Source organism: Solea solea, chromosome 10, assembly GCF_958295425.1.
Source record: "Solea solea chromosome 10, fSolSol10.1, whole genome shotgun sequence".
NCBI lineage: Eukaryota > Metazoa > Chordata > Actinopteri > Pleuronectiformes > Soleidae > Solea > Solea solea.
In genome coordinates, this window is record NC_081143.1 from 23039774 (window position 1) to 23052913 (window position 13140).

Below are 13140 nucleotides of genomic sequence, written 5' to 3' on the forward strand. Positions count from 1 at the left end.
GTTATGACAAAATTCCGGGAACCTTTAAAGAATGTTGTCTAAAGGTTGTATGAAGGTTGTGACAGGGTAACTTTCTGGGAACGTTCTAGGAACCAAAGATGCAACCAAAAACTAATGTTAGGGGAACGTTAGGAAAACTTTCCATCTCAACAGGATAACCTAGTGGGGAACCTTCGGAGAATATTCCCACAACAAAAATGTAACGTTCTGGGAACCAAAAATTGTTAGCTAGGTAGTAGACATATGTTTTATTTGGAGCAAGTTTTTGTTAAGTGGCTAAAATCTAAAGTTGTTTCCTCTGTCTGCTGCCAACAGCCATGTGATCAGAGAATGTCTGATAATGTGTCAAAACCATACAGCAGTGTTTCCCAAACTTTTTAGATGGGAACTACCTGTGGAGGACTGAAAGTCAGTCATCATCTACCGCTTTTATCCTCAACCAGAGGGTCGCGGGGGGTGCTGTGCCAATCTCAGCTACATCGGGCGATAGGCGGGGTACACCCTGGACAGTTCGCCAGTCCATCGCAGGGCCACATACAGAGACAGACAAACAACCATTCACTCTCACACTCACTCCTATGGTCGATTTAGAGTGCCCAATTTACCTAATCCTCACATTGCATGTTTTTGGACTGTGGGAGGAAGCCGGAGAACCCGGAGAGAACCCACGCACACACGGGGAGAACATGCAAACTCCATGCAGAAAGGCCCTTGTTCCAACCGGGGCTCGAACCCGGGTCTTCTCGCTGCAAGGCGAGAGTGCTAACCACTACACCACCGTGTGGCCCTAGGACTGAAAGTACCAAACATTAAATAAATTAATACACCATTAAATAACTACTAAAATGTGTCATTAATTAATTAAAATACCAATACATTTTATGTAAAAAACATATATAATTTCTTCAATATTTAATTAATTATTTCATGGTCCTGTGCTGCAGTGCATCATGAATTTATTTTATCTGTCAAACTAGTAGAGTGAAATAATTATATATATTTATATAAAGTGAATTTGTATTTTACTGAATTAATGACACATTTAATAAAACATGTATTCAATTCCAATTTTAATTAATTAATGACACATTTAAGTAATTATTTAATGGTGTTTTTATTTATTTAATTTAGGCACTTTGAAATGTTTTTGATGAAAAAATAAAATCTCAAAATCATAGTCAGAATGTTGACTTTAATCTCAGAATTGGTCCTGTAATGTGTCTTTGATGTCTTTGCAGTGGTGCCATCACTGAAAGCATCAAAGCAAGTGTGTCCAGCGTTGGCTTTCTTCCTTTCGCTTCTTTTTCTTACATAACATCATTTCCCATAACCCCCCTCTTCATGTGCGCTTGCGCAGAGTGCACGCTCGAAAAGAGGAGCCAATAGGAGTCGAGTGAACTTGGAGTAACACGTCAGTGTAGTAAAGTGCAGAAGCCGGTTGATAGGGAGTGGAGTCCCCCTCACCCTCGTCCTTCTCTTCCTCTGAACATCCGTCGGGGTTTCACCTCCAAATGCTCTAATTGGTCTTGATTAGAGAGTATCTCGTCGTTCTTTTTCAGACACCAAGCGAACCTGACACTAAAGGTAAGCAATTGACTCCACGTTCGCTCGAGATTAGTCGCTGGTTTTTATGCTAACATCTACGAAGCCACAGGAAGTAGGCTAATGCTACATTGCGTTAGCTAGCTCACCCACCAGCAGCTGTACTACGTAGCGCTTTTGCTTCCAAGATGTTTGAGTGACAGAGCAGCGTAGAAAGTGAAGCTGGCAACGACGGCTAACATAATATATAATATAATTATAGTCACGTTAATAATTACACACGAGAGCACACACACACACACACACACACCACTAATACGTGTATGAAGCGTTTGAATGGATTCGTAGTAGACGTGCTGATCTGGACAGACACCAACACTAACCACTGACTGCACCATCATACGTGGCTTGTACTACTGTCTCTTCAACTTTGTTTGTCTCACACGTAAATGTTTTACCATAGTTGGTTGATCACGGTGATGAAAGAGGGGTTTCTCACACTAAATACCCACAGTAACGAAACTCCCATACCCCTGTCGCTTGATAAGGCTAGGCAAAGGTCGTATTACATAAGTAAACACAGGACACAGGACAGCAAACAATTGCTTTATTTTTGATTCAGGTTGTTAATGTGAAAGTGAGATGAAATCATACAGTGAGAAGTGGTATCATTGTTGAAACACAGCGGGGTAATCACTCACACTTGTTGATTAAATGCATAAGTACTCTCTATTCCTGTCAGTTCTTACTGAATGCTGTTTTCACCCAAGTAAAAGTACAGTTACAGTAACTAAAATGTACCTGCTCTTGTCTTATTTTTCCATTTTTTCTGTGTCATTTTACAACAATCATATCATATTGGCTTCCATTGAAAAGTTATTGTCCTTTTTTTATTGTATTGTAAAATGTAGTATCTTTAGACTGCGGGCTGCTTATCGCACAGAACTCCACCTCAGGCTCTGGGAGATTGTGTAGTATTCCTCACAATATCTGTACTTGCTTATTGATATAGACAGAACAATCTGTTCTTTGAAGAAACAACGGGTGGTTTAATGGATCAAGAAAACTGAAGTTGTACATGTTGTGCAATTGTCTCACCTATCGCAGTTTAAAGTAGTTTTTGTTCATTTTGGTTTTGTCATCATTTGAAATGCATACAGTGTGTATTTGCAACCACCAACTGCAAAAACACAAGATTCACAACTCATGTTTTTTAGCTTAATATGTACAGATCAGGGATGCAAAGTATAATCAGCACAATATTGGTATTGGCAGATATTAGCTTTAAAGTGTATTATCGGACATCTGACGCACGGCTTTTATTCATCTCTCCATATTCATCTGATGTACAGTAATGGTGAGAAAGGGAGTGTGTGTCGTTGCTACAACAAATTCCTTCATGTGCGTTATATTTGCTGAAGGCGTCATAGATATTTTACACAGGTTGACCAAGTCTAAGGCTATAAATGCAACTGGGATTCCGCTCCTTTGTATTTGCTTGTCAAAACAGGCTAGTCAGGTTTCAAGAGGACACTTTTGTACGTCATGCTTTCGAACATCTGTGTCTTATTTTTAGTACAGGGGAGGAGGTAGTACCTGTATAAGAGTAAGTGTTCTCTGCAGCCAGTGTCAGAAAGATATTGTTAACCACGAGTGTCACAGGTGCTACATTTATTTATTTCTGAAGGACAACCTCACCTGTGGTGAAATTGGACTCTTTTTTTTGTGTTTTCTATTGAAGTGCTGTGATGGCGACCTACCAGGAGTTCATCCAACAGAATGAAGACAGGGATGGGGTGAGATTCAGCTGGAACCTCTGGCCGTCCAGCCGCCTAGAAGCCACCAGGCTGGTGGTCCCCGTCTCCTGTCTCTTCACACCACTCAAGGAGAGGCCAGACCTGCCTCCAGTTCAATACGAACCTGTTCTGTGCAGCCGGGCCAACTGCAAGGCAGTGCTTAACCCACTATGGTGAGTCGTACAAAACATTTGAAAGAATTGAATTGAATGTTCAATAGGGCTGTAACATTTATGCGATCACTCAATGAATTGTCAACTATTTTAATAATCAATTAAGCAGTTGAAGTATTAGCATGTTTTCTGGTTTCTTTACTCCATGTAACAAAGAAATCATTATAATAGAATAATTTTGGTTTGTGGACAAAACATTTGAGAATATCATCATTTTGAGGTTTGGGAAAAACCAAGTAACATTTTTTTAAATTTTCTGACCAAAAATTACTGGATTATAATAATAATAATAATAACTGTTGCAATTGAAAGTAGTTTTTTTTCTGCCATTCAGTGCTTGAAAAGAAACTTTTTTGAAGTCACGTTAGATTCTTTAATTTTTTTTGGTTGTTAACCATTTGTGCAGCTGATACAAACCCATTTAATGTCCCTCTCTCTTTTACAGTCAAGTTGACTTCAGAGCAAAAATATGGGCGTGCAATTTCTGCTTTCAGAGGAACCCAGTAAGTACTGACGGGCTCAGCATTAATTAAGTCCTTATGCTTTTACGTAATATCAATTATTACCAGACATTATGACAAGCTTGAATCATATAATGTGGTCCAGCTACATTCCTTTATAAGGGTTGGTTAATATTGTTTCCTCTACGTCTTTGCAGTTCCCTCCCTCTTACGCAGGCATATCTGATGTGAACCAGCCAGCGGAACTCATGCCACAGTTTTCTACCATTGAGTACATTGTGCAGGTAAATACAGACCATGTAGAATCTTAATTGGCCCAGACTACTGTAGAGGCAAATGAGTATTACATCATAAATAACACAAATTGTTTTATTATTATCTCCTCACTAAATATGACAAAGTGTGTGGAAGTGAGACTCTTGATTTCTTTATTGCATAACCTTTGCATCTTACTTCTTTACAGCGTGGACCCCCAACCCCTCTTATCTTCCTGTATGTGGTGGACACATGTTTGGAAGAAGAGGACCTTCAGGCCCTCAAGGAGTCCCTGCAGATGTCCCTCAGCCTGCTGCCACCCAACGCGCTGGTGGGTCTAATCACATTCGGACGCATGGTCCAGGTCCATGAGCTCAGCTGTGAGGGGATCGCCAAGAGCTACGTGTTCAGGGGCACCAAGGACCTTTCCTCAAAACAGATCCAGGTGGGTTGGGGAAGAGATTTTTGTGAGTTTAGGGAATTTGAAAAAGTAACACTTGAAGAGTAAAACTTAAAAAAACAAATGGGTGATGTGAAGTCATTTTTTAACTCTTTCAGGAGATGCTAGGATTAACAAAGCCAGCAGCACCTGGACAACAAGGTCGCCCAGCGGCCCCTCAGGATGCTACAGCCACCTGCAGGTACACAACAGCAATTAAACTTCTAATTTGTCAATAAACTGTAGTTGTTTTTCCTGTCTAATGTGCGTTTATGTCCTCTTGTTTCCAGGTTCCTTCAGCCTGTGCACAGAGTCGATATGAATCTGACGGACTTGCTTGGCGAGCTTCAGCGAGATCCCTGGCCTGTCCCCCAGGGCAAACGTCCACTCCGCTCCACTGGTGTTGCATTGTCTGTTGCTGTCGGTCTGCTCGAGGTACATTACTCCCACTAATACTGTTGTACATTAAGTAGCCACGGATAATGCTGGACTATGCACATGTTGGACTTTGCTTGTTTGTCACATGCATTTTTCCACACACATACACACACACGCTCTGCCTGTCAGTTATTTGTTGTAGGACCGGCACATCCTCTTTGTCAGGCAAAAACTGGATCTGTTGTTTGCTGTCTGTCTTTTCCCTCCTCCATCGTTATCCCCTCCGCTCCAAATGCTAATCTGTGAAGTTATATAACTGAACAGATCATTCCCTCTCTGTACTTTCCTTCAGCAGACAGGATGAGGCCTGATTAGAACACATTTGGCCCGAGACTCACTGATTCGTCAAAAGGCATTTGGCTTGATGATAGGGTTCTCTTTTTTTAAGCAGAGCGGCAAATAGCAGATGGAGCTCACTATCAACTGGCTTATGTGTCGCATAGTTTTCTGTGAATTAGTCGGCTCTGTCCTTTTATAAGTGATTCTGCATTTACGCAGAACTTGCCGTCATATGTATGTGACTCTGTGACCTCTTTCCAAAGTGTCATTGTGTGTTGGAGTATCCCAGGGAATTAGACTATGGACTTTGTTGTGTGTGTTGGCTGTTCAGGTTAACCCTTTTGCTGAAACTTGATCCATACTCGACACTACATTTGGTTTAGCTGGATTTCAGCTTTGCTTGGTCATAGACCGAATATAACAATAGATTTTACTATAATCAGTGATTTATTTGGGAACTATTCAACACATTTGTGTTTCATTATGGCCAACTGAAGCTGTTTTCATACAGGTTCAGCTACCAGGTGCCTTCAGTCGTCGGTCTAAAAACAGAGATTCAGTGAAAACGATATAGGACAACACTTAGAGGAAAGATTCTTACTCAAGTTTATGAGCAGTAAAGGATGTGCATCAAGGGATGTTATATAACTATAAAGTGGACTCTCTATATTGTAGTTGGCAAAACCTGTTGCACCAGTGTTGTCTCCTAGAAAAAAGTGAATGAAATCAAAATTCCTCCATCTGCTCGCTCACAGGGTACATACCCCAACACGGGGGCTCGTGTGATGCTGTTCATCGGAGGACCCCCCACCCAGGGTCCTGGTATGGTGGTGGGAGATGAGCTGAAAACCCCCATCCGCTCCTGGCACGACATCCAGAAAGACAACGCTCGCCACCTAAAGAAAGCCACCAAGGTGAACGATGAGTAAAATCTTTGTTAAAAAAAAAATCCTGATGAAATCGCTGAATCGTTTTACTTTTAATCAGTGTCTCGCCCTCCATACTAAGGCTTTGTGTTTTATTTTACAGTATTATGAAGCCATGGCTAACCGTACAGCAGTGAACGGCCACTGTATTGACATCTACGCCTGTGCCCTGGACCAGACAGGACTGCTGGAGATGAAGTGCTTATCTAATCTCACTGGGTGCGTTAACCTTTATGACGTAATTGTTTGAGGGTGTGGAAGTATTTAAAAGAATAATTAAACATTTTATTCATCTGCTGTGATTTTTCTTTTTTAATCAGGGGCCACATTGTAATGGGAGACTCCTTCAATACTTCCTTGTTCAAGCAAACCTTCCAGAGAGTCTTTAGTAAAGACTATAATGGAGACTTTCGCATGGCTTTTGGAGGTGTCATGGAGGTCAAGGTAAAGAAGCAGTAACTCATTATAATAATAATAATAATAATAAAAGTTAAGCTTCTGTAGAATGCATATTCATGTGGTTTTCTTGTTTTTTGTAGACATCAAGGGAGCTGAAGGTTTGTGGAACCATTGGACCGTGCGTTTCACTCAACTCAAAAGGCCCCTGTGTTTCAGAGAATGTGAGTCCCGAGGAGAACCTGACTTATTTTGATTCTTTACTCTTATTGCTGTGTAATCTGATCGCTGTTCCTAACCACCACTCATCACAGTACTCTCTCTGGTTTGTGTAGGAGATGGGCATTGGTGGCACGAGCCAGTGGAAAGTGTGCGGTCTCAGCCCCTCAACCACTCTGGGCCTCTTTTTTGAAGTAGTGAATCAGGTAAAGGACACTGACTTGAACCTTTTTGAGTGGACAGGGGAATACAGAATATTAATGAAAGTTGATGCTAATCACACCAAGGAAGTGAATAGAGGCTTTGTTTAGTAAAGCGCTCCAACAGTGGCTTTTTGTGTGGTTTCTGCCTTTAAGAAGAAGAAGAAGGCTATTTGTTCAGCTCATGCAAACGAGGAATGATTGTCAACTGTCATCTCACGTTGCGTCTGTTTGTGTTTGTGTAGCACAATGCACCAATACCCCAGGGCGGCCGTGGAGCGATCCAGTTTGTAACCCAGTACCAGCACTCCAACGCACAGCGGAGGATACGTGTCACTACCATTGCCCGGAAGTAAGAGACGGATTGTTGTTATTACATTATTCTATTAACATATTGTTGCTTCATGAGCCTTGCGGGTGCAACTTAGTGTTTGAGGAAAGGTTTTGGGCACGAACATGACAGAATCAATATTAGCTTCAATACAAAATCAAGTTTACATTCCTTTTCACTTCAGGACAACACCTTTTGCATATGCGTCATTCCACAACACACCCACGCTCACCTGCTGTGCCTCTCCACATTCCCTCCCCGCTCTCTCTCTCCCTCCCTCTGTCCCTACCCAAGCTGGGCAGATGCACAGTCCCAGATTCAGCACATCGAGTCATCGTTTGACCAAGAAGCCGCCGCCGTCCTCATGGCTCGTCTGGGCGTCTTCAGAGCCGAGTCAGAGGAAGGACCCGATGTCCTGCGCTGGCTCGACAGGCAGCTCATCCGCCTGGTGAGTAACATTCCCACACACAGACTCCGCCTTCCTTTCTGGGTAGTGGAACAAGAAATAGTTTGCATTGTTAGAATTGTGTGGCGTGAATAGTTCTGTGATTGTGTACGTGTTGTGTTATTGCTGCGAATGACGTGCCAGGTTACATAAGAAGGACTCTATGTTCTTTTCACTGTTTAAACAATGTTTTGTCTCTCTTCACCTCAGTGTCAGAAATTTGGCCAGTTCAATAAAGAAGATCCTTCATCCTTCAAACTGTCAGAGTCTCTGTCTCTCTACCCACAGGTAAACCACACATCAATAAGTCTTTATAACCCTAAAAGTGAAGACATTTTTTTAAATAACAGGTCATTGATGAGTGAATTTTCATTTTAATGACTTATTTTCTAGTTCATGTTCCACCTGCGGAGGTCGCCCTTCCTGCAAGTGTTCAACAACAGCCCCGATGAGTCGTCATACTACAGACACCACTTTGTCAGGCAGGACCTCACACAGTCCCTTATCATGGTCCAGCCCATCCTCTACTCGTACTCCTTCCATGGACCACCAGAGGTCAGCCTCACACTCTGCACACCATGAACATCAATGTTGGATTAGTCCAGCTGTCCTTTTCCCTGGAAGCATTCTTATAATGTTCCATTTGAATGTTTTTGGTGCTTGAATTTACTCATGGATGTATTTGTTCTTCACAGCCCGTGCTCTTGGACAGCAGCAGTATCCTGCCAGACCGCATCCTGCTCATGGACACTTTCTTCCAGCTGGTTATCTACCATGGAGAGGTGAGACGGCAGACCCTCCCACCAGAGCCGCTTCTATCCATTTAGATTCCAATAATCACCTCATTTTCCCCCCTCATCCTTATTTCCAGACCATAGCCCAGTGGCGAAAAGCAGGCTACCAGGACATGGCCGAGTATGAGAACTTCAAACAGCTGCTGCAGGCTCCTCTGGACGACGCCCAGGAGATCCTGCAGACGCGCTTCCCCATGCCGCGCTACATCGACACGGAGCACGGAGGCTCACAGGCTCGCTTCCTGCTCTCCAAGGTCAACCCATCACAGACCCACAACAACCTCTACGCCTGGGGACAGGTACGGTGCTGCCACAACTTTACTCCTGTTTTTCATGTAGCTACATTAGACTCTTTCAGTGTTTCTGGAAGCTCACACATGTTTGCCAGAGAGGAAAAAGCTCTTTCTTTTCACCATCAATCAGGGTGTAAGTTATTAGGATCGTAGGCAGTAGTAGTAGAAGTGTCCGAGCACAAAGCCCAGCTATACTTTTATCCCCCATTTCTGAGACAGTGTTATGACTTCTGTAGAGTCTCGACACAGATTGGCTGTAATCACCCTGCGCTAGTGATGCACATTGACTTGGTTTCTGAGTCTGATTGTTCACCAAAGAGAACTGGACGATGAAAGGAACTGTTTTTTACTTGCAGCAGAGAAACTTTTGGCAGGTTTTGGATTCAGCTAACCTCTTGATTCTAAGTGGATAGGATAAAAAAAACAAGACAGTGAGATTAATCAGAGTTTCCTGAGTGAAGGAAGTAACCACACCCTACTCGACAATGAGATCTTTAAGAGAGCAAGAACTGTTTTTGATTCAGTGCTAATTCACGTCCATTCCTCTGTATCTGCAGGAGACGGGAGCCCCCATCCTCACCGACGACGTCAGCCTGCAGGTCTTCATGGACCACCTGAAGAAGCTGGCAGTTTCCAGCTCTGCATAGACATGCGTCTGTTCCCCCCCCCCCCAACACACACCCACACACACACACACACACACACAAAGGAATGAGCAAGAACGTTCCTGACGTGATGTATCGGGATCCGTAACATTTCCTCCCCACCTGTGTTTGTAACGGAGTCAAACCATGAAGAGTCTACTGTATGTGCTTGCTTGACTTTTTTTTTTTCTTGAGTCATGTGACATTTGCATGACGTTGAAGGAACAGAAGAAGGGAGACGATAGCACATTCCCGACGAGACCACTTTGTTTAACTTGTTTTATTTATAAGAAACGGCTCCGAGACACACCCCTGCGACTAACTGTCCCCATGAGAGCAATATCAAAGTCTTTTATTTTTTATTTGACATCGCCTCTGATAATTATGAGACTAATAATGACCTGTTTTTCCATGTGTTTTTGTTTATCTGTGTATCTACTGCATCAGACTCGGTTCAAGGTGCTGTTTAATAAGACGCTTATACGTGTTTGCTTTGTCTATAGCTAAAGATAACATGACTAGAATTTTTCTCATGAATAAATTATAATGGTACTTCTAATGCTGGGTGAGGAGTGTTCTCACACACACACACACAGTTTATTGCTCTTCGCCGACGGCATGTCCCGGAAATCCTACGTGGCTTATAAATTTGAATATTTTCTAAGAAAATTCCCGCAGCATGATGAGTATTAATGTTCTGAGAAACCCAAAGTCAATCACACAGACTGAACTGACTGCTTTCAGTGACGAACACTGGCATTTGTTTTTTAACTCAGCGGTTTAGTCCACTCATCCCGTGCTGTTGTCGTTCACCATCTGGTATTTCACGCCCAAGTGTCTTTGTAATCAAACTTTAATACACTGTATCGAGGAGAGAGCGTTGTCTGATTGAAATCATGTCTGAGTTCTTAATGCTATCTATATATATATATATATAAAAAAAGAAAACCTGATAGCGCTTCTGTCGTTGTGTTGTCTGACCTCACACTGTTCACCACCACCATTTTGCAGGCTACTGCATATTTTAGTGGGAATAATTTACATACACACAATCATAATATTTTATGTTAATGTTTGTGCGGCAGAAGGATGAGCCTCAGTCTCACTGTCTTAATACGGCATGATTTTTGTGTCTGTGTGTGTGTGTGTGTGTGTGCGTGTGTGCGGGAGTCTGGCACGCGCCGTGTCCCAACAACACTAAGTGACACATCGTCCGTGCTCTTCCCTCCATAACAATTGTCTTTTTCCTCATTCGTCGCTGCTTTTCCTAAGGCCAGCACAGCACAGCACAGCACACAAACCCAATCAGAAAACCACTCACACTCCATCTACGGTCACTGTAAGCTGATTCCACAGCACCCAGACAGTATGATTTCGAGGATCAGTGAATGACAGATTATGACGACTAATCCACGCGCGCGTTTAGAGGCAAATTCTACTCTTGGCAGCTTTTGAGCGGAAGTTGCCTTTAGAAATACAAATGAAGTGTGTGTGTGTGTGTGTGTGTCTATCAAGAGCTTAGAGGCCTCGCCATGTTTCCCTGCGAAGGTACATATGCTCCAAAGGTATTCAAGGCTACGTAAAAAAAAAAAAAAGTCGTTTAATCTCTCGTGACATGCCGAAAACACCAGAAGCTCCTCTCTGATCCTGGACTTTTGAGTGATGCGTCATCTCGTGCGTCTATATGAATATGAAATGATCTCATAAAAGGGCGGGAAATAATCCTGTCTTGTCATTTTTAATCTGTGGGGCCTACATGCTTAGCCGCGTCTTCACGCATGTTCGTCGGTGTTCAGGGAGACAAAAGAACATTGCTAAATGACTACACTTGTTTTCCTTGGTCGGTGACCGTTCATGATGCCCATGTGATTCCCAGGCTTAGGCAAAGCTGTAAGGAAACGTGTCGTCTTATTGTCTCCTATCAAATCCTATCGGATCAGTTCTCGTCCGGCAGCCAGTGAGATCTATTCTGGCCTCTGTCCCGGATAAACTTACGTAACATTTCTATATAGAATATGTCGCAGCAGCGTTACATACGACTCTCGCAGTGCTGTACTCGGACGACATGTATGATAATATCTGTTCATCTCGGTCATTATGGATTACCGGGCCTTAAACCAATGTTTGAATGTATATTAAAATATGTGTCCACGGGACATATAATCCTCCCATAATATAATCTTTATATTGCAGATTTCATAGATTTAAAAGCCTACAGTGGACGTCACACAAAGCAACACACAAATACTCATACATACACAGCAACAGGGGGAAATGTTAATAAATCATTTATTATTATGCTGAGGAAAACGTGCAAATTCAGTAAATTAAAGCAAACTAAACGTGTATGTGTTGTATATATAATTAGAACAGTGGCCACATTGTTAGACCAACATGGTGGTAAATGTCAATGTCGGAAAAAGACGGTCTCTTTCAAGACATTTTAGAATTTTCATGGATGTTTTATACTTTTTTTCCCCCGCATACTTTCAAAAAAAGACTAATGTACTTTCCTTACAATATTCTTGTTGGTCTATATATGCACTTGATCTTTTCCCATTTCTTATTTTGTCAGATTTGTGTGTTATGTACACAATATCAGCTTTGTTGTTTTTTTATATTATTTACCCCTAACATTAACAGTTTAACTCAACGACCACTGCATGGCTCACAGCAGTTTTGTCTTCCCAGTTGTTATCTTTTATGTTAATACTGACAATAGTAATAATGACACTGGAGGGCAGAAAAGATGGCAAAATAACACACATTTGAACACCAAATATCAAATTAGATAAACGCAAAGGGACAATATCACATCAAAGCATGTTAGCGCAAATCAAATAATCAATATTCCATAAAACAATAAAGATAAATAGGTCTGAACATTTTTTTATAAGGAGTTCTAAAGGAATTACTACTAATTTGCTTGAATTGACTCATGACCTATCGTAATTATGATCAGATACTATAGTTGGAAACTCGGTATACTGTGACGTGGGCCCTCCATAAAAAAACAATGATGGAACCTCTCGAGTCAGTGATGAGTTAGGTTGAAAGAATGAATTTGCAGCGCTACAATGAATGAATGAGTGAATTTTATAGTAGACGGCTCAGATCCTAGGAGACAATTCAGAACTGTGACCATGCCTGACATCTGAACAGTCAGTGAGCAGCGTGCCAGGTCTGATACATACAGTGTAGTTAGTATGAGATAGTGTATCCGGTCCAGACGCCTGGCGCCTTAATATACAGTATAGTGAGGGAACGATGAAAGAGTTTGTGTCTTATCGTACGTTACGGCTGTTAATATGAACCAACCAGGTCTAATTATAAGAATTAAAGTGAGTCATTCAACTTAAAGTTGGCTGAAGATGAAGACATACGTACATGCAGCACTCTTACAGGTGAAAAGTGAATTGAATTAAAACAAATGCATAGTAGTGAGGGTGCAGTAGAAACCCGTGGGGGAAAATGTTAAGGTGGAGGTGGGCGTGGTTGGCAATCAGCTG

The 13140-nt window shown here is 42.0% G+C and overlaps 1 protein-coding gene across 1 annotated transcript; it reads left to right on the forward strand.

Moving 5' to 3' along the window:
- The first annotated feature begins 1401 nt into the window (after positions 1 to 1401).
- On the forward strand, positions 1402 to 10506 carry sec23b (SEC23 homolog B, coat complex II component). Its single transcript, XM_058641240.1, has 19 exons — positions 1402 to 1584; positions 3284 to 3511; positions 3957 to 4014; positions 4170 to 4256; positions 4436 to 4672; positions 4786 to 4868; positions 4957 to 5101; positions 6139 to 6297; positions 6413 to 6528; positions 6630 to 6753; positions 6849 to 6929; positions 7041 to 7130; positions 7370 to 7476; positions 7750 to 7903; positions 8111 to 8188; positions 8294 to 8455; positions 8596 to 8682; positions 8772 to 8993; positions 9545 to 10506. The coding sequence occupies exons 2-19, from the start codon at positions 3291 to 3293 to the stop codon at positions 9632 to 9634; spliced, it is 2301 nt and encodes a 766-aa protein (XP_058497223.1). The 5' UTR covers positions 1402 to 1584; positions 3284 to 3290; the 3' UTR covers positions 9635 to 10506.
- The last annotated feature ends 2634 nt before the right edge of the window (positions 10507 to 13140 follow it).